The following is a 19594-nucleotide window of genomic DNA, read 5'->3' as shown; positions in this document are numbered from 1 at the left end:
GGTTAACGGGTAGGAAACAAAGAGTAGGGATAAACGGGTCCTTTTCAGATTGGCGGGATGTGACTAGTGGAGTGCCACAAGGATCAGTCCTTGGGCCTCAGCTATTTACCATCTACATCAACGATCTAGATGAGGACATCGAAGTTAATATATCTAAATTTGCGGATGACACAAAACTAGGAGGAAGTGTCAACACAGAGGACGACATTAAAAAAATGCAGCGAGACATAGATAGGTTAGGTGATTGGGTAGGGAGGTGGCAGATGAAGTATAATGTAGGGAAGTGTGAAGTCATCCACCTCGGTAGCAAAAACAGTAGAGCGGGTTTTTTTTTAAGAAGGGGAGAGATTAGAATGTGTTAGCGTCCAGAGGGACTTGGGTGTCCTTGTACACCAATCACAGAAGGTTAGTCTGCAGGGGCAGCAGCAATTAGGAAGGTGAATGGTGTGTTAGCATTCATTATGAAAGGATTAGAGTATAAGAGTAGGGAAGTCTTGCTGCAACTCTATAGAGCCCTAGTGAGACCACACCTGGAATACTGTGTCCAGTTTTGGTCTCATTTAAGGAAGGACGTACTTGCCTTGGAGGGGGTGCAGCGTAGATTTACTAAGTTAGTACCAGGGATGAAGGGGATGAGTTGCGAGGATAGGCTGACCAATTTGGGCATATATTCTCTAGAATATAGAAGAATATAGAAACCTATAAGATCATCAAAAGGCATGATAGAGTAGATAGTGGGCGATTGTTTCCCTTGGTTGGAGAAACAACCTTAAAATCAGAGGCCAGCCCTTTCGCACTGAGTTGAGGAAGAACTTCTTCACTCAAAGGGTGGTGAATGTATGGAACTCACTACCCCAAAGGGCTGTTGATGCTCAGTCCTTGAACATATTCAAGACTGAGATAGATAGATTTCTTATTGCAAAAGGGATTAAGGGATATGGGGATAAGGCAGGGTTAGGTTATTAGCTGGAGTTAGATTAGAAGATCAGCCATGATTGAATGGTGGGGTAGGCTCGAAGGGCCGAATGGCCTACTCCTGCTCCTACATGTTGTTATGTTAAATAAAGCAGTACCCCAATGTATAACTGGAGTCCTCAAACTTTGGCTCTTGCCAACCTGTTCCTGAACTCCCCAGGATAAATCTGTATCCCACTAAGATAAGAATGTGCACTTCATATCAGATAAATGGAAATTTCTGTACATTTGGGACTCTCAGTGGTTTGGTCTGGTACTCTTAAGCATGGTGTCGAGCTTCCACGTGCATCAGGCACCCAATTGACCCCTCAAAAAATGATAGGCAGAGGGACTGAATGTTAATGAAATATCGCCCCATAATGATTAATTCTCACCTTTGTAATTTTATCTTAAATCATGGAACTGATCTGCACTTCTTTCTCTCTCTCTCTCTCTCTCACACACACACAGAGTTCCAACACAGAGTTTGATCCACTGGGGCCCAGGTTTGTTTACTCACAGCAATGAGAGCTCATCAAGGGATGTTATCCTCAATCTGTCTTGGATGTTTAGCATTCTGCCAATTACATGGTGTAGTTTCCTGGACGTCTTTGACTTAATAAATAATTCTGGTTTAACATGAAAGCTGTGTGTGCATTGGGACTGGGCGGTGCACTGGGTTAAGGCATAATTGTTTCAACCCTTGGGATTGGAGAGGGAGGAGGGTTTTGAAACTGGTCAGAGCAGTTGGGATGAAGCGCTACTCTTTCTCTTGGGGTTTGGAATGAAGTTTCTTTTAGAAATTTCACCCACCGGTTCGCATTCAACAGCACAGAAATTGCTCATAATTTGCAACTAACCATGCAATCCCAACATAGAAGGACAATTGGGTCTAATTTGCAGCTTGTGTAAACAAATGTGTACAGAGGGAATTATAGGTAGATATCCTTGATTATGTAACATCAAATGCAAAGGATTATAGATTTTTGGTATTAATTAAAGAATTCCTCTTTACACACTATTGCCCACAGTGAGCACAACCTAAATATTAAACCCACTTAAGAATAGCTGGTGAAGGGAAAAAAGCCACATTACTACAATACTTTTAGCCACAATGCCCATGTTCTCTAAAACCCTCCACCAAAATCCCTGTGCCTCACACCCTTCCGCTCCACTTTCAATCCATTCTATAATCTTACCTCTTTGACTGCATGATGGTCCACTCCCTCCTATCCCCTTCCTCCACTTCTCATATTGTTTGGATTTCCTCCACATCTCTGTAAAGTGCTTTGAGACTTAACAATACATTACAGGTGCTATATGACTGCAAGATGTTGTTGTACTTACATCCTTGCCCAGCACTCTTAGCTCAAACTGTGTTTCTCTGAAATTCACCTTGGTGATTCTTGGCCTGCAATGAAGCAGTCAGTGTCCTGTCATTATCAAGTGAAAACAAACAAAAATAAAAACACCAAAATAAGGTACAGTTATTTACAATTACAGCTGGACTCACGTACCAGAAATACTTTCCAACCTGGACTTTGTTCTTGTAGACAACAACTCCAATTGGTGTTAATCCTAAAAAATACTCAGTCTGGTTTTCACCCTGGAATTTAATGAGAGGCTTTATTCACATAAGGCTTGGAGTTCAGGTGTTAAAATACTTCTCAATTGTTTCATATTTATAACCTTCAATAATATCTATTATTTCTACAGAAAGAACAGTTTTCTGAACTGATTCCCGACAAATACACAGTTAATACACTTTGCAGTAAAGGGATTTTTTTTGTCATCCAGGTGTCTGACACATGTCGAAACCCATCACCATGCTAAAGAGTATCCCAACCAAACTGAAAATTCCATGCATCCCAACTACACATGGAAATTCCAGAGATATTTATTGGACTGGAATGCACACTCATTCCCTGGAGGGATGCATCCTGCTTACCTAATTCCAGAAAGTATTGGGTGCAGGCTGGCAAGAGCCGAGATTTGGGGACTCCAGAGTGTGTGTTGGGATACTGCTGGAGTCTGACCAGCTAAAACCACATAATAAAGCAATACATCACCGGTGGTGTTATGGTGTTAGTCAGTCAACTTACCCCTTTCGTGCCGCCCAGATTCTGCACCTTGAAAGACTGACTTACAATACGCAAGAATATAACGTTATATTTATATAGCATCGTTCAAGTTGGGAGGACATCCCAAAGCGCTTAACAATCCTGGCTTTGCATCCAAACTGAGGGTAAGAATTTTTAAAAGCATGTGATCACTAATCCATGACTGGCAATTGGCTGCCATGTTTCACCCAAAAATATACAGTCAATTCACTTTACAGTATATTCTATGAAGCGCTTTGAGACGACTCAAAGACGTGATAAGGCCCTATATCAAATGCAAGGATTATTATTATAAGGCGTTGGGGAGGGGCAAGATGACCAAACATGCAATCAAAGAGATAAGTCTTGAGATTGATCTTGAATAAACTGAGGGTGGAAGAGAGTTGGAGGAATCCAGGATGGAATAGATGTGGATGGAAAGTGGGGCAGATAGGCTAAAAGCACGGTGGCTGATGGTTGAGTGGGTAGGGATGGGGAATGAAGCAGGCTTCTGGATCATTAGGTCGCAGCTGATGTTTTCCTATGAACTGTGCATGTACAAAGCAGGAAGTGACATTAGCAGTGACCTAATAACTCAGACGATGGCCATTTTTAGTTCGCAAGAAGATAAAATGGCTGCCTTCTAGGTCATCGGATCTCTGCTGATGTCACTTCCTGTGCAGTGAGCAGCTGGCAATGACTACACACAGTACATAGGCTCTTGCAATTGTGCTATAATCAAATCCATGCTATGAAGAACTGCATTATTCTGGGGGTGTATTGTGTTTCGTTTTAGCCAAGGTTTTCCTTTTCACTGGCTAGGACCACTTGTCATGAAATAAATTAAACGGGATTAAAATAAAACAGAAAAAAGAGGCTTATGATAAATGTCAGGTCCAAAATATAGAAGATAATCCAATAGAATATAGAAAGTACAGAGGAGAACACAAAAAGGAAATAAGGGAGGCAAAGAGATTGTATGAGAAAAGATTAATGGGTAACATAAAAAGGAACCCTAAGGTATTTTATAAGCATATAAAGAATAAATAGTTAGACACAGGGTGGGTCCAATTAGGGACCAAAGGGGAAATCTTCTTGTGGAGGCAGAGGGCATGGCTGACATCCTGAATGAGTACTTTGCATCTGTCTTCACAAAAGAAGAGGATGCAGCCAACGCCACAGTATTGTAGGAGAGGGTAGAGAAATTGGATAAGATAAGAATAAACGGAGAGGAGGTACTAAAAAGGTTGTCGATGCTCAAGGTAGATAAGGCACCTGGTCTAGGTTACTGAGGGAAATAAGGGTGGAAGTAACGGAGGCTCTGGCCACGATCTTTCAATCTTCCTTGGACACCGGGGTGCTGCCAGAGGACTGGAGGGTTGCAAATGTTACTCCACTATACAAAAAGGGGCAGAAGGATAAACCTGAGAGCTACAGGCCAATCAGCCTAATGTCAGTAGTGCCACATAAGAGACTTGTCAGCAAAATAGAAGCCCATGGTATTAAATGGATACAGACTGGCTGAGAGACAGAAAGCAGAGAGTGGTGGTGAACGGGGTGGAAGAATGAGGAGCGGCAATATAAGCTGATGGTACAATCTTAAAGAGGGTGAAGGAACAGAGATACCTGGGGTTCATATAAGCAAATCTTTGAAGGTGGCAGGACAGGTAGGTAAAGCTGTTAAAAAAACATACAGAATACTAGACTTTATAAATAGGGGCATAGAATACAAAAGTCAGGAAGTTATGATAAATCTTTATAAAACACTGGTTAGGCCTCAGCTAGAGTATTGTGTTCAGTTCTGGCCACACTTTAGGAAAGATGTCAAGACATTGGAAAGGGTACAAAGGAGATTTACCAGGATGGTACCAGGAATGAGGGACTTCAGTTATCAAGAGAGACTAGAGAAGCTAGGATTATTCTCCTTGGAACAGAGAAGGTTAAGAGGAGACTTAATAGAAGTTTTCAAAATTGTGAGGGAATTCGATAGGGTGAACAAGGAGAAACTATTTCCACTGGTGGATCGGTCGGTAACCCGAGAGCATCGATTTAAAATAGTTGTTAAAAGGAAACAGAGGGGAGAGGAGGCAAAATGTTTTCACACAGTGAGTTGTTCGCAATTGGAATGCATTGCCTGAAAGGGTGGTGGAAGTCGATTCGATAACAGCTTTTTAGAGAGAAGTAGATAATTATTTGGGGAGGACAAGTTTGCAGGGCTATGCTGAGAGAGCAGGAGAGTGGGATTGAATTGGATAGCTCTTTTCAAAGATCCGGCACAATGTGCCAAATGGCCTCCTCCTGTGCTGCATGATTCTATGATTCTATGAAATTACCAAATTATAGTAGGGATTATAGTAGGCCTTGAAATAACTGGAGTGCAAAGAGTAAGTGTGACAAAATCAGAGTTGGACTCTGTATTTTGTAGGTGTTCACTGAAAAAATAGTCACTATTCTTTACAATAAATCATGTGAAGAGCTTTGAGATGTCCCCCAGCGTGAAAGGCGCTATGTCAAATGCAAGGATTATTATTATCATGACATGCCTGAAGATGACTAGTTTGCTGACATTTATAGGCTCACGCATAAAGATGGAAACTTGGGTAAAAAGTCAGAGGATTTACAGCATCCAAGGTATCACACCATACACTGTGAGTTAGCACTTTGAGGAGAGGAGAAAATTGTATATATTTTTAATGGAATAGCATCTACTTTACCCTCATTTGTGAATGCCATACTTACAAAAACAGGATGGAGATCAACTCCATACATCTCTAATAATTTGGCAACTTGTAAGTAATTCAGTTCTGCCTCAGCAGGAACTTGACCCCTGGGAGAAAGCAAAGGAGAAATGTTACCCTAGCAAGTCTAAGCTGCTCGAACAAACTCACATCAGAACTAATACTAATGTCAGAGTGTAACCACAGAAACGCACATTGCTTAATTAATAAGGTGCCTGACTAATGTCTGATCAGATATTCATCAAAGAAACAAAGCTGGGAAGGCAAAAGAGAGAAAAAAAATGTCTTATTATTCGCTTCAATTTCAGACACGTTATATTCAAATGATTATGAAAATAAATTCTCCAGAGTTGCAGATGTGTGGAACAGACTGCCGAAAGTACAGTTAATGCTGCATTAATTTACTCCTTCAAACGAAAAAAAGAGCTGGATAAATAACTGCTTGAGATGTACAATGAAGCTTCCAGGTGCCAGAGTGAGATGAGCAAATTCTTCACTGGAAACAATGGCCAGTGAGCTGCTGGAGATGGGTGGCAGTGGGCAATGGGTGAGGAGGGTTATGTTGTGGAGACAAGGAGGCCAAGGCTGAATGGTGGAGATGTGCGGATAAATCAATATTTTGCTGAAGTCAGGGGAAATGGATTCATACCAGCTCTTCGGAATAGATTGCAAATTCAGGTGCTTCTAAATAATTTGTTTTTGGCAGCCAGGTGTCTGACAAGTGTGGAAACCCATTACCATACTTAAGAGTATCTAAACCAAACTGATTGGATGTAATAATTATGGGTGAAAACATTACATTCAATCTGCTACGAAAATTGCAATTTTCACGCCTTCATAGCAACCCTTTCCACCCACTTCAATTGTAATATTTTTTAAAACTTATGCTTCAAAAAATTGCATTGAAGTATTGTATAAACTGGGAATCAACTGAAAATGGGACACTGTATTTCAGTGTTTTGAATGGAAATTATGTTTAATAGTAATTGCAACTAGGTAATCTCCTTAATGACTTTACCACTCTGCTCACTCTGCTCATTAGGACTACTTTTCCCTTAAAATGGGATTCAAAAAACATATCCTTTATGTACCCGTGGAAATCAACCTGGCCATATTATACTAACATATTGTGGATGATAAGAAGGGGGCTGAATTGATACCTTGAATTCACAACGTGTCAACACAACCAGCATAATGAAGTAAATGTGTTGCCATTATATTGAATTTCCAAAACACAAGTGATTGAGGGCTGGAGTTCCACTCAGCTGTAAACATCAACTTCAGCCTCAACACATGTCCTCCAGCCAAAGGCACGGTAATGGTAGTTTACACTTTGAAATAATGGGAAGCTTCGACTGTCATTTGAACTTGCCGGCCCTCGCTGGGAATACTTTCAATTGTTAAATAAAGCATTGTGTAACCGACATTTTCAGCTTTGGAGCAGAGCACGACTGACCCCTCCTCCCACCTGGCTCCTCAATCACAGATGGCAACACAGCCCAGTCTCCGCCAGTTGAAGGGAATAGGACAACCACAGACGGGGCAAAAACCCATAGACAGCGATAGACATTGAAAGAGTTTCTAACAATAAAAGTAAAGTTTTAAACCTCTTTAAGAACTGTATAAAAAATAACTGTATTGTAATGCACTGCAAGTCAACGCAGCAAGTTTCTATGACATCATAAGAGCATTCAAATGTCACGGAAGTTGCCCCATTCGTATATGAGAAGTTTTTCCTGTTGAGATAAGTGCATAGACCGATGTTGATGCCTTATAATTCTCAAGGCTGTACATTGGGAAATTGTGAAGGAATCTAAATCTCACAGTCAAAGATCCCTAAATCCCTAAATACCCCAGAAATTGAGGTAAGATTTGGATTCTCCTGATACCCAATATTTCATCTAGTTTTAGATGCAGGACCATTTTGCCTTAAAATTTAAGAATAAGCAAATTGATCAAACATCCTTCAATTCAGTTTTAATGTGGAAGCTGGTTCTTTTTCGTTTCAGAACTGCAGAAAACTGGCTTCCAAACTAAAATTGAACTTAAGAATTTTCTACAATTTTGCACGTTGATAAATTTTAGGACAAAAATACTTGGTTTTACAGGCTAAGACTAGATGACAATTTTGGCCTCTGACGTTTTTAAGCTCAGAGAGCTGCGAGAATAGGTTTAATAGGCAACAAAGAAAATGGAGCATTAACTTCAGCGCTGTACATGGCAGTGCGCACAATTCACATAGATTTTAACAACACAATATTAAAGGGAATAATGTGGAAAAACAAGTTAGGTCATTCAACTGAGCAAATGCAGGTGAAGCTGCGTACAGCCTGAACTATTTCCTTTGTCCCTAATCTATCCTGCCTAGAACAAAGTACTGTTCAATGTATTAAATATCAGTACTGTACTCTTGTTATGCAAACTTAAAATATATTGCCGGTAGAAAGCTTTTATTGATGTGTAGAACAAAGCCCTGCAATTAACCCTGTATATTCTATTTCCAAGGAATCCATCTGTCAACATAATGTTGATTTAAGGCAAGATCTCATTTACCTGCCAAGTTAGTCCATGAAATATGTGAGAACATGATCACATTTCAGGAATTGTGGCATATAATAATACTGGTGCTGTGCTTTACACATCTCAAAGTACAATAAAGCATTTTAAATATTCAGTAGAAAGGGCTATAGATCATTAAGTAATGTGCAAAAGCAAAGGGCGCAATGAAGATTTCTCAACATAATTCACTTTTAGCTGAGGATAATATAGGAGTTTAAACATGTTAGTGTTTAATAATTCACTTCACTTTTGTACAGTATGTCTCTGCAAGTTGTAATTTGAAACATATATCCTGGTGGTTAGCTGGTGGTATTTTTTGCAATGACACGCATTTCAAAGTAACTGACTGATTCAAGAAATAACAAATAGAGAAACTTATAGAAATTCATTGGTGGAGGACATTCAGCCCACCGAGCCTTTAATTCTTGTATTTTTTATATCATGCCTTTCAAGTCAGGAAGACTTCTCAAAGCTTTACTATTAAGTGAATAGTGGCTCCAATAAGGGATATGGGGCAAGGGCGAGTAACTGGCCATAATCTTATAAAATGGTGGAACAGGCTTGAGGGGCTGAATAGCCTTATCCTGTTTCTATGTCTGTGTATCTATGAATCTTTCACAGTGTATTTTGTAGGTGAACATGGCAGACAATTTCTACATAACCATGGGTCATTTTATGATTTTACCTGGGGGATTATTGGACACTGTGAGAGACCCACTTCTCTTGCCCACTTTAACATCTCATCTGAAAGATGGCACCTCCAACAATGCAGTTTTCTCCCACTACTTAACTGAAGTGCCATCCTAGATTGACTTTCAATTCCTGAGGTGGGGCCTGTATGCACAACCTTCTTGCTCAACAGCGAATGTGCTACCAACTGAGCCAAGCTGAAATGCTGTTGGGTACTCATATATCAATAGTCACAGTGAAAAGGACAGGTTACTGTTACAGAAATATTCATTCATATAATTTCTTTATTAGTAACAAGACACAAAGAAGATGTGCATATGCATATCAGATTGCAGTGAGCTACTGTATTTGTGAATAATTCATTCAACAAATCTAAACATCGACTAGCACTACTAAATAACTTCAGGTTTGAATAACCAACTTACTGACTACCATACGCAAATGGCTAGAGTTGGAGTACTGCATGCAGTTCTGGATGTCCCACGAGGAAAGGGACATCAAAGCTACTGAAAAAGGTACAATGCTCACTTCATGGCTGTTTTAGGATGTTGCTGTGCACAAATTGGATGCTGTGTTTTGCCTACAAAATGCACAGTCACTGGACTTTATTGTTAATTCTGTGAAGTGCTTTGAAATAAAACATGAAAGGTGCTATGTCAAATGCGAGGATTATTGTCTCCCCTGGCTCCATCCATGCCAGAGGGCTGACCATGCCCGTCTGATCCTTCATTACTCTCACTCGCTTCTTCTCTCCTACCACTCTCCCCACATGAAGACTTACTCTTTGACTGTGCTTTCAGTCATCTTTCCTCTCCCCACCTCGCTGGGCTACTGTCCCCAGCACAGGTGCCGAGCCAGTAGTGTAAAGCGCTTTGAGACATTCTCCTGACAGGAAAGCCGCTATATAAATAATAATAATAATAATCCTTGCATTTGATATAGCGCTTTTCACGTCGGGAGGACGTCCCAAAGCGCTTCACAGAACACACTGTAAAGGGAATTGACTGTATATTTGTGGGCGAACACGGCAGCCAATTGCGCACAGCAATGTCCCACAAACAGTCGTAGATTGAAAATGACCAATTTATTATTGTTTTTGGTTTTTGGAGGGATTATTATTAGGCGTGTGGAGTAAGGAAACTTGCCCAAGGTTTCACCCTGCCTGTTATTGATCTCAGGTCTCTCGCTTGCAAAGCGAGTGCTCTAACCACTGAGCTACAGGACTCCACAAAATGTATTGTATTATTAAGATAGGTTCACAGCAATATAAGCAGAGATGAGGAGTTATATTTCTTAAGATTGGTTTGAAAAACAAATATTGTTTTGACTGGAATGGAGAAGGATAAGAAAGGAACTAACAGAGGTATTTAAAGTGCTGAGAGGTTTTGAAAGGTTAGACAGTGAAAAATTATTCCCGCTAGTTGGGTAATAAATCAGTAACATGGGGCCGTAAGATCAGGATTGTAACTGAGGGAGTCAAGGGGGAGATAAGAGGATATGTTTCACCCACAAACTGTCAGAACTTGGAATGCTTTCCCTTAACTCTTCAATGAGGCTGAGACCACAGCAATAGTGCAAAAGGGTTTAGGTATATATTTGAAACACAGAATATAAAATGGTATGGAGGAAGTGCAGGGAATTGGCATTAGAGAAATTAGATTAAATGGAGGAGGAGGTAGTACAGAATAAACTGGATGGGAAGAATGGCCCCCTTCTGTTCTGCAATTTCACTTAAGGAATATGGAATTGCATTACGAATTACAATACCAAAGTACTCCAGGTGTAAGCAACCTATATTACTGTAAACGTGGACAATCTAATCACTGACTGACATAACAGTGTCACTGACTGACATTAGTGTCACTGACTGACATTACTGCGTCACTCACTATTCTTTCAAGTAAAAATTCCATAATCCTGAATGAAATTCACAACGCCCTGAGTGCTAAGAGTAAATCATCTATTGTTAGCAAATGAGCAAATAGGCAGGTGAGGAGTACTTTTTCACTGAGAGTAGTTAGGTTATGGAATACCCTGCCAGGAGTGGTGATTGAGGCAGAAGCCATAGTTTCAAAAAATCCATATTAGTCGGTTCTACACTCTTAATTTGTATCTCCACCATATGGCTCAATACCCCCTCACAGTTTATTGGGTGGCCTCTGTAATCGATTGTCACTAATGTATTGCAAGAGCTTATCTCTAAGTATTTCTTGCTAATTGAATTTGTTTCACAGCAATAAGTACTCCCAGATTGATCTTTAATTGATGCAAACTGGGAACCTTCAGTCAATCAGAGGCTTATTTTCGAATACCTCTGTGACTTAGGCTGAACTTGTTTGTGCTACTTCCTCTTATATTGAAAATTAACAGAAAGCTTGAATGGGACACGGTTAAGAAAACTCTCAATGATATTTTCATTATGGTTTGTTCAGAATCCCAAACTCCTAGGAAATAGTTCTCAAGTGATTTTGACAAATAACAATGAATTACAACCATAAATTACACAAATAATTAATCAACTGTAACAAATACTATCTATCAGCCTGTTAAATATCAAGTTAACGTATACTCCACCTCACTGGGCCAGTCCAGATTCTTGGCATCTTGTTTGACCCTCAACTATCCTTTCCTCCCCACGTCCATACCATGACCTGCTCTACCTTCCCCACCATTGCAACATAGCCTGGCTCCGTCACTGTCTCACTCCGCAGGTCACCAAGACCCTTACATTTGATATAGTGCCTTATCACGTCTTTGAGACATCTCAAAGCGCTTCACAGAATACACTATAAAGTGTATATCTTGTGGGTGAAACGCAGCACAGGAGTGTCGCCCAAACAGTCATGGATTGAAGTGACCAATTTATTATTTTTTAAAGGAATTATTACCCCTGGAAAAACAATACACCAATCGACTAATAACCGAGTTCCTACTTACTGCTAGGTAAACAGAGGCGTGTGGAGTAAATTTGCCCAACATTTCGCCTTGCCAGGAATCGAACCCAGGTCACTTGCTTGCGAGGAGAGTGCTCTACTATTGTACTGTTCGAGGCTGGCTTTTGCCTGTTAGGACAGACTAGGTAAATAACCAAAGCAAGAAGGAATTCAAAGTGTAAACCAAGGTCAGTGGTTCTTTCATACCAAAACTGATACTAACTCTTTGTAATAGCTGAATCCAACATCTGAGAGGCTTAATTTGGAACTGATCAATGCTAATCAGCCAACTCCATGTTTACCAATATTAATAGGACAACTGATTTCAACCACCAGCACTGTGAGTAAAGTCAGATACTGTCCCATGCATTTTATTATAACTTTTCATACTTAGAATTACCTAGCACAGCAAAAAGATTGTTCAACAAAAATAACCTGACGGAGCAGGTGGAATGTGTATATAACTTTTTTTGCAAGAAATGGACAAATCTGAAAGAATTAATTTAGTGCATTACATTTTCAGCGAGTATTACACTTCAGTCCCTGAAGCAAAGCCATTGATGTTTCATCTATCACAACGAACATGTCTGACAACGTGTGATACAGGAATCATGTTACTGGTAATTATAGTTGCAAAACCCTGTTCAGTCAAAATTCCAAGGTGATTTCAGAGTTTAGGGTCAGGAAGCATTATGCTGATCCAGCAGTATTTTCAAGCAATTCAAACTGTTTTGTAATATAAGCTGCACCAGAGCATCGGACTTCATAAATACTGCAGAAGATATCTCAGAGTATGATATGATAGCAACCTAATGACTGTCTTTGACCGCAGATGAGTGGCAAAACCATGTGTATGTTGTTTAGCTGAGAAGACACGAAATAGTACAACAACAAAATTACATTTGCATAGTGCCTTTCACATCGGGAGGACGTCCCAAGGCGCTGGACAGTCAGTGTTTTGGACCCAATCGTGGAGGGTGGAGAGCAAGGGAAGAATGAGGGTGATTAAAGGCACAGTCGAAGAGGAGGATCTTGAGATGGGTCTTGAAGGAAGGAAGGGAGGGGGCAAGGCGGAGGAACTGCGGGATGGAGTTCCAGAGGGTGAGCACAGAGTGGGCTGAAGGCTCGCCTGCCAATGGTGGGGTGGGTGAGGCAGGGGACGTGAAGCAGGTTGGGAGCGGGCAGGATGGTAGGGGGTTAGGTGGTCATAGAGATAGGGGGGGGCAAGGCCATGGAGGGCTTTGAAGGTGAGGACCAGGATCTTGAACTGTATCCAAGCCAGTGGAGTCGAGTGAACCTGGTGGTGAGAGGGTCACTGAGCCTGGTGAGGGAGAGGACATGGGCTGCAGAGCTCTGGATGATCTGCAACCTACGGAGGGAGTAGTTGGGGAGGCCGACAAGCAGCGAATTTGCTTCGTGAGGGCTGGATGTAATGAAAGCGTGTATGAGAGTTTCGGCTGCCTGCGGAGTGAGACAGTGGCGGAGCCTGAAGATGTTGAGGAGGTGGGGGAAGGCAGAGCGGGTCATGGCGCAGACGGAGGGGAAGAAAGGAAAGTTGAGGGTCAAACAAGACCCCAAGGTTCCGGACTGGCTTAGTAAGGTGGAGTGTGCAACCATCGATGGTGATGCTGTCAGCGCCTGAGGTGAGGAGGCGCTGATGGGAGCCAATCAGGAGAGCCTCGGTCTTGTTGACGTGCAACTGAAGGCTTTCATCCAGGACTTGATGTCTGACCGACATTCTGTCAGGACCGAAGTGGTCCTGGAGTCAAGGGTGGAGGCAGAGAGATACAGTTGGGTGTCATCCGCATACATGTGGAAGTTGATCCCATGTCTGCAGATGATGTCACCAAAAATGAGCATATTGAAGAGGAGGGGATCAAGGACAGAGCCCTGAGGAATGCCACACGGAAGTGGTGCAGGAGCTAGAAGAGAAACCGTTTTGTGGAGATGAAGTGGAGACCGTGTGAGAGGTAGGATTTGAATCATTCAAGGACAGAACCATGAAGGTTGAGGTGAGGGTAGTGGTGGAGGAGGATAGAGTGGTCAATGGTATCAAAGGCAGCAGAGAGGTCAAGAAGGATGAGGAGCCCTGTTCGCAGATGGCGAGAATGTCATTTGTCACTTTGACCTAAACTGTTTCTGTGCTGTGGGCGGCACGGAAACCTGATGGCAGGGGTTTGTGAAGGGAGTGGCAGGAGAGGAACAAGCTAAGCTGGGAAGCAACGATTCCTTCCAGGACTTTGGAAAGGAAAGGGAGGTTAGAGATGGGGCGGTAGTTTGAGAGCAGGGATGGGTCTAGGGATGTTTTTTTAAGGATAGGAGTGATGACGGCCATTTGTAAAGGGGTGGGAATGGTGCCAGAGGACAGGGAGAAGTTTATGATGTCTGTGAATAGAGAGACAAGGAGGTGGAACTGGGAGGTAAGGAGAGGCAGGGATGGGGTTGAGGTAGGAGGTGGTTGGTTTCATGCGGGTTATAGTGATGGTGAGAGAGGAGTGGGAGACAGGTTCGAAGGTGTGGAGGGAGGGATGGGTAGGGGCCAGGGTGTGAGAGGGAGATGGGGAGGGGTAGTAGACGGAAAGGGAAAGGAAGCTGAGCGGATCTCCTTGACTTTGGTTTCAAGGAAGTCTAGCAGCACTTCGCAGTTGGCACTGGAGAGGATTGGAGATTGGGCAGTAGAAAGAGAAAAGGCTATTCGGCCATCAAACCAATCCCTTCCAAAACACACTCTATTGTGGAATCCAAGCTACCTACTCTAACTCCTGGGAAATGTGCTGCACGGATTGTTTCTAATCCTCAAAATCAATTAAGCAAAGTCTCCAGAATATTCACTCCCCACATCTCCACTATTCAATCCTTGCTCCCTTCCCCTCCACTCCCTCCATCCCAGCAGTGCAATAACCACTATGTCTATTTTGGAGTACACTAAAATGGATTGAGAAAAGCTATTTTCTCCTTATTGAGTAGAGATTCCTCTTTATTAAAAAAAATGTTTCTCTCCTCCCTTTATTAGGTTTCAGCACATCTTGTTCCTTCTCCAATCTAGAGGTCAGGTGGATGCCTATTCCCAGCTCTTTGCCAATAGTACTCTGAAAGCGCACATTGAGAGGACAACCTTCTTTCTGCAGCGTCCTATCACATTAATATTATGCTTGTATTCAAAGATACAATCAAAACATGCACACTCATGGCTGTGAAAAGGCAAAGGTGCTTTTTGTTGAGAAGAATTATTGTTTTTTGCAGCTGGTTGGTGAATATATACTGATACAAGTTCAAGCCTGCAAATTGAGCTTGATGCAAACCCAGTAAAGATTTATTTATATGAACAACAGATGCAGCTATACAAATACCATTTTTAAAAGGAGTCACTGATGAGAAATCCTGGGCTCTGAATCAATTTTGATTCAAACTCTTTCTGCTGGAAGGCTTTTGTTACTGAGAAAACATGTCCATGGGTAGTCCATGGGCTACAGATACCCTGGACTACCTACCATCAAAACAAAACATATCGCATTGAAACGCAGTTTATTTCCCTATGTTCGCATTTTATGATCTCAGTTTACAGTTGCAGATAAAGGTGAGGCACAGGATGGGGTGTGTCTGTACAGCTATGTAACATTGTAGGAATATCTTATAACAAATAATAAACCACAATGGAATATTTGCTTAACCATACATTTCCTGTTGGTGAGAGTTAGACGTGTTTCCAGACACAGGTAATCTCTTCAAGAAACGTGCTTTCTGTACACAAAAATTGCTGGTCCCACTTGCAGCCGAAAAGAATCTGTGTCTATTCTTTGTAAAACGTTAGTAAACAGAAATGTCATGCTGCTCTTTTAAATAGACAAGAGGGTTGAAAAAGCTTCCCCCAGGATACTGGACAGTATTACTAGCAACTCACTGCCTGGGGAAGGAGTATTTCACAGCCTAAACTGCATCTCGAGGAAGGTACTCCATTAACATCATACTTTGCTCTGACCTAAGAAGGACTAAGGTCACAACAGTCAGCATGACTAAATGGGGCTCCTGCTGCAGACACAGTTTATGACACACTTTCTGCCGATGAGGCACCAGTTACACTATCACTTTCTGGAGGAGGTTTTTTTTACCCAACCCCATCAGTTTAGGACATGTTTAGACAGCAAATTGCTTGGAAAGCAACATGAATGAGACACAGATGTTTGAGTGCATGACACAGCTCCAATGTGGATTCATTTTGCCCAGAAAACATACAGTATATTCTGGGAATCGCTTTGAAATGTCTCAGTACATAATCATATTCATGCTGTAAATATGGTCGCATAATGACATTTCACTGGCATTCAGGGTAAATAGCTGGTGACGTCAAGCTGCAGTTCATTTTCTATTTAAGAGAAATAACATTTTTCACGAGGTAAAAATATGTACATAAGCACAGAATATAGCTGTGCTGACCGTTATTTTATAATTATCACGTTATTAATATAACATGATAAAACGTTATATTAAATGCAAAGATTATTATTATAAACATGAAGGCAATGCATTGCACTTGTATGTAGAGCTAAGTAATAGCCGAGATGCTTGTGACTTGGTGTGGGAGCAGTGTGCTGTGCAAGTGAGCTGGATTGCTGAGGGTAGTTTACTTTATAGTTCATCTAGCAGCAACAATTTCCTATCACCAGCAGAACTCAGCCTCAGCGGGAGGGAAGCACAAAGCTATCACACAAAACAACAGGGAACTCTGAGAGAATAGTTTTCTACGTCAAACTACTTCCTGTGACAGAGACCTGTGAAATTCAATAAGCTGCAAGATTTTAAATGGCATTTAACTACAGATCATTCAGCTGTTTTTTATCCGCAAAAATGAAACCTTGGTTTTGTTGTTTTCCCAGGGTCTATTTTTTCTGTCGAAAAGGGAAAATTAGGGAGGCAGTGCAGGGTGGGGGGGGNGAGAAGATATTGACACCCAACCCCCCCACCTAGATAAATTCAGCAAAAATCAGCCAGTGAAATGTCATTATGTGAACATATTTACAGCGTGAATATGATTATTTACTGAACCAGCACCAAAGCGCATCATTAATTTCCCTACTATACAACAGAGCTGTCCCCAAGATCATGGAAAAGGTGTGTCGGGAAAGACAAGCAGTCAAGGAACTGCAGCATTGGTCTTTGATTAGCGACAGACTTTGCAGAATATTTGCTCAGGAGATCAAATGCATATGACAGGATGAATGGCACTTTCAGAAGAACTAGAAGGAACAGGCTTGATGGATCAAATGTTTTTTTCTCATTCCAACGCTGCATGCCTACCACACACAAAGCAACAGGCAACATACTTAACACACTAAAATCTCTTTCCAGCACTAATTATACTGTAGTGTAAAATGCGATCAGCTGCCTGTCTGTCTGCAACTCCAAATACCCGACTGTCCAGTACCTTGGGACGTGCTCCCGACGTAAAAGGCACATTACAAATGTAATTTTGTGTTGCTGTTGTTGCAGTAGTGGTGGTAAGAACAACAGCACAGCACGAGCTGCTCGTGAATGTGGGCTTTACCCTTATAATCTGAAACATTGGAGTGCTGCAATTCATAGCAGCATAGATTTTCAGCCAGAGAAAGAGACTTCGAGCTTGTCATATTGTAAGTTTTTAGGCAATTAATATAATCAACCCCACTTAATAAGATTGACATAGCATTTACTTCCAGGCAGATTTACAGAGACATCCTGTAAGCATTATAAAATTAGCTAATACTTCCTGTAGTCTACATTGTTTCCTGAGAGAAGCAAAGAGCTCTTACGTTAATGCTTTATGATTTTGTTCAATTGCCTTTTCAAGGTCCTCCTTCTGATCAGGAACAAAGCGATATTCAGATACATAACCTGCCATGTGCTTATAAGGATCGTAGTCGCCAATCTCAGCTAAATAGGAAGAAAAAAAATCAATTAGCAAATGTTTCGCTTCCACATGTTCAATTAATTCAATCAATAATTTTTCACTTTACTGCCCAATGCATTTGGGAGTTCACATTGCTTTAACAATATGAAAACATTTAGCTCCACAAATCATGGTGGCGGCTAATGCTATTTATTGGTACTTCATGTTGAACATAATTCTTCCAGTTTTTATATGAAGGGCAGTGTTATATACAAAAATAGGACCAGAAAAATATGTCTGGTACTCCTACAAGGATCCAAAGTTCAAAGAATACCATACGATACTCTAACTATCACACCCTTCAAATCACATCTTTTGCCAAAAAAAAATTTAATCTTATTAAATTTACATACACTATCTCCCTCCACTATTCCCTTCCATTATGTCCTTGAGCAATCTGTTCCATACATTCAGCACTCTCAGTGTAAAGTAATTGAATCTAAACTGTTGATCAGCTTAATCTTCAAGGAAATATTTGCTTATATCAAACATATTATAACAGTTTATCTATGCTCTTAGAAGCTTAATAAGATCTTTCCCTTCTCTAAGTTAACCATGTCAGTATCTGCAGTCTTTGTAATGTGTTGTGTTCTCCAGAGTTGTCTGGAGAATTTGACAATTCATCGTGAGCCTATCACTATCATCCGTGATCATCCACTCATTCCTGTGCAATTATTTCCTTTATAAAAAAGCAATTTGCTGTTTGAGTATCACTTAGTAAATAGTCCCTTTGACAATAGGACATACAACAGAATCCTGGCCACTGAAACACAATAACAATCCCCAGCAAGTGAGGTTTGATTTAGTTAAGATATTCTCATTTTGTCACCCATTTTCAAAATGTCCTGCCCAGAAACAAAGCTCAAAAATGTTATTCAGCAAACCAACGAATGGGTACAAGCCATCCTCTAACACTCTTTGGCCGCTGAAGGTCCATAGCCTCTTAAAAGCATAATCATCTCAAATCAATGATGTTGTGCATAGTCACGTCTTGCTGCAGCTACACTTTCTAGCAGTTCCTGGAATACTGCACTTATGGGGATTGCAACCCTTTGATGTGGAGTTGCATATGAGCACAAAGGAGGAAAAGATGCAAATGACCAACTGTTTTATTAAAAAGGGACAAGTCATACATATCTCAGTTATTTCAACAGGCCTTAAGTTCAGACTTAATATAAAACAATTTAATTGACATCTTATCCGTTCACCATCATGTGCTAGAAAGCCAACACTGCCTAGCTGTAATAAATTTAATTTCTCATATTACATCCATGCATGTGTTGCTGGATTAGCTATTTTACAGTCTTTGTTCATGTATCATATAATTGAAAAAGCTCATTAGCCATATGCAATATCACAACATGTACTTACACTGAATAGCGTATGCACCCAACTGTGCAGCAATGTTGATTGGGCACGGCAGACGGCCTTGGAGGACATCCTGTTTGACCTGTAGGTAAAACTGGTATCTAAACAGAGAAAAGTTTGTACAAAGTTATTACATTTGCTTTATTTGACTTGCAGAGTACACTAGCTATGGTTTTTCAATAGACTGTGATTTGAAGAGTACCAAGTTAAGACCAAGGCACCGATAAGGACTCAGTTTACAAAAACATGCATTGTTTTCTACATACTTCAATCAGCTATTCAATTTCAACACAAGAAATGCATTCAGTCAAAAGTCTAGGCATGTTTTTA

The 19594-nt window shown here is 41.0% G+C and overlaps 1 protein-coding gene across 1 annotated transcript in view; it reads right to left on the bottom strand.

The window, feature by feature from the left end:
- The window catches only part of epb41l4a (erythrocyte membrane protein band 4.1 like 4A), a 148334-nt gene that overhangs the window by 54037 nt on the left and 74703 nt on the right, over positions 1-19594 (bottom strand). The window contains exons 5-9 of the mRNA XM_007897405.2: positions 19268-19365; positions 17760-17880; positions 5793-5880; positions 2472-2560; positions 2302-2365 (exon numbers count right to left, since the gene is read on the bottom strand). Coding sequence (XP_007895596.2) covers positions 2302-2365; positions 2472-2560; positions 5793-5880; positions 17760-17880; positions 19268-19365 — 460 coding nt within the window. The remainder of the gene's footprint in view (positions 1-2301; positions 2366-2471; positions 2561-5792; positions 5881-17759; positions 17881-19267; positions 19366-19594) is intronic.

The sequence above is a fragment of the Callorhinchus milii genome, unplaced genomic scaffold (assembly GCF_018977255.1).
Source record: "Callorhinchus milii isolate IMCB2004 unplaced genomic scaffold, IMCB_Cmil_1.0 Scaffold1, whole genome shotgun sequence".
Lineage (NCBI taxonomy): Eukaryota > Metazoa > Chordata > Chondrichthyes > Chimaeriformes > Callorhinchidae > Callorhinchus > Callorhinchus milii.
The sequence above is the reverse complement of the archived record's forward strand: the minus strand, read 5'-3'. Positions and strand labels throughout refer to the sequence as shown.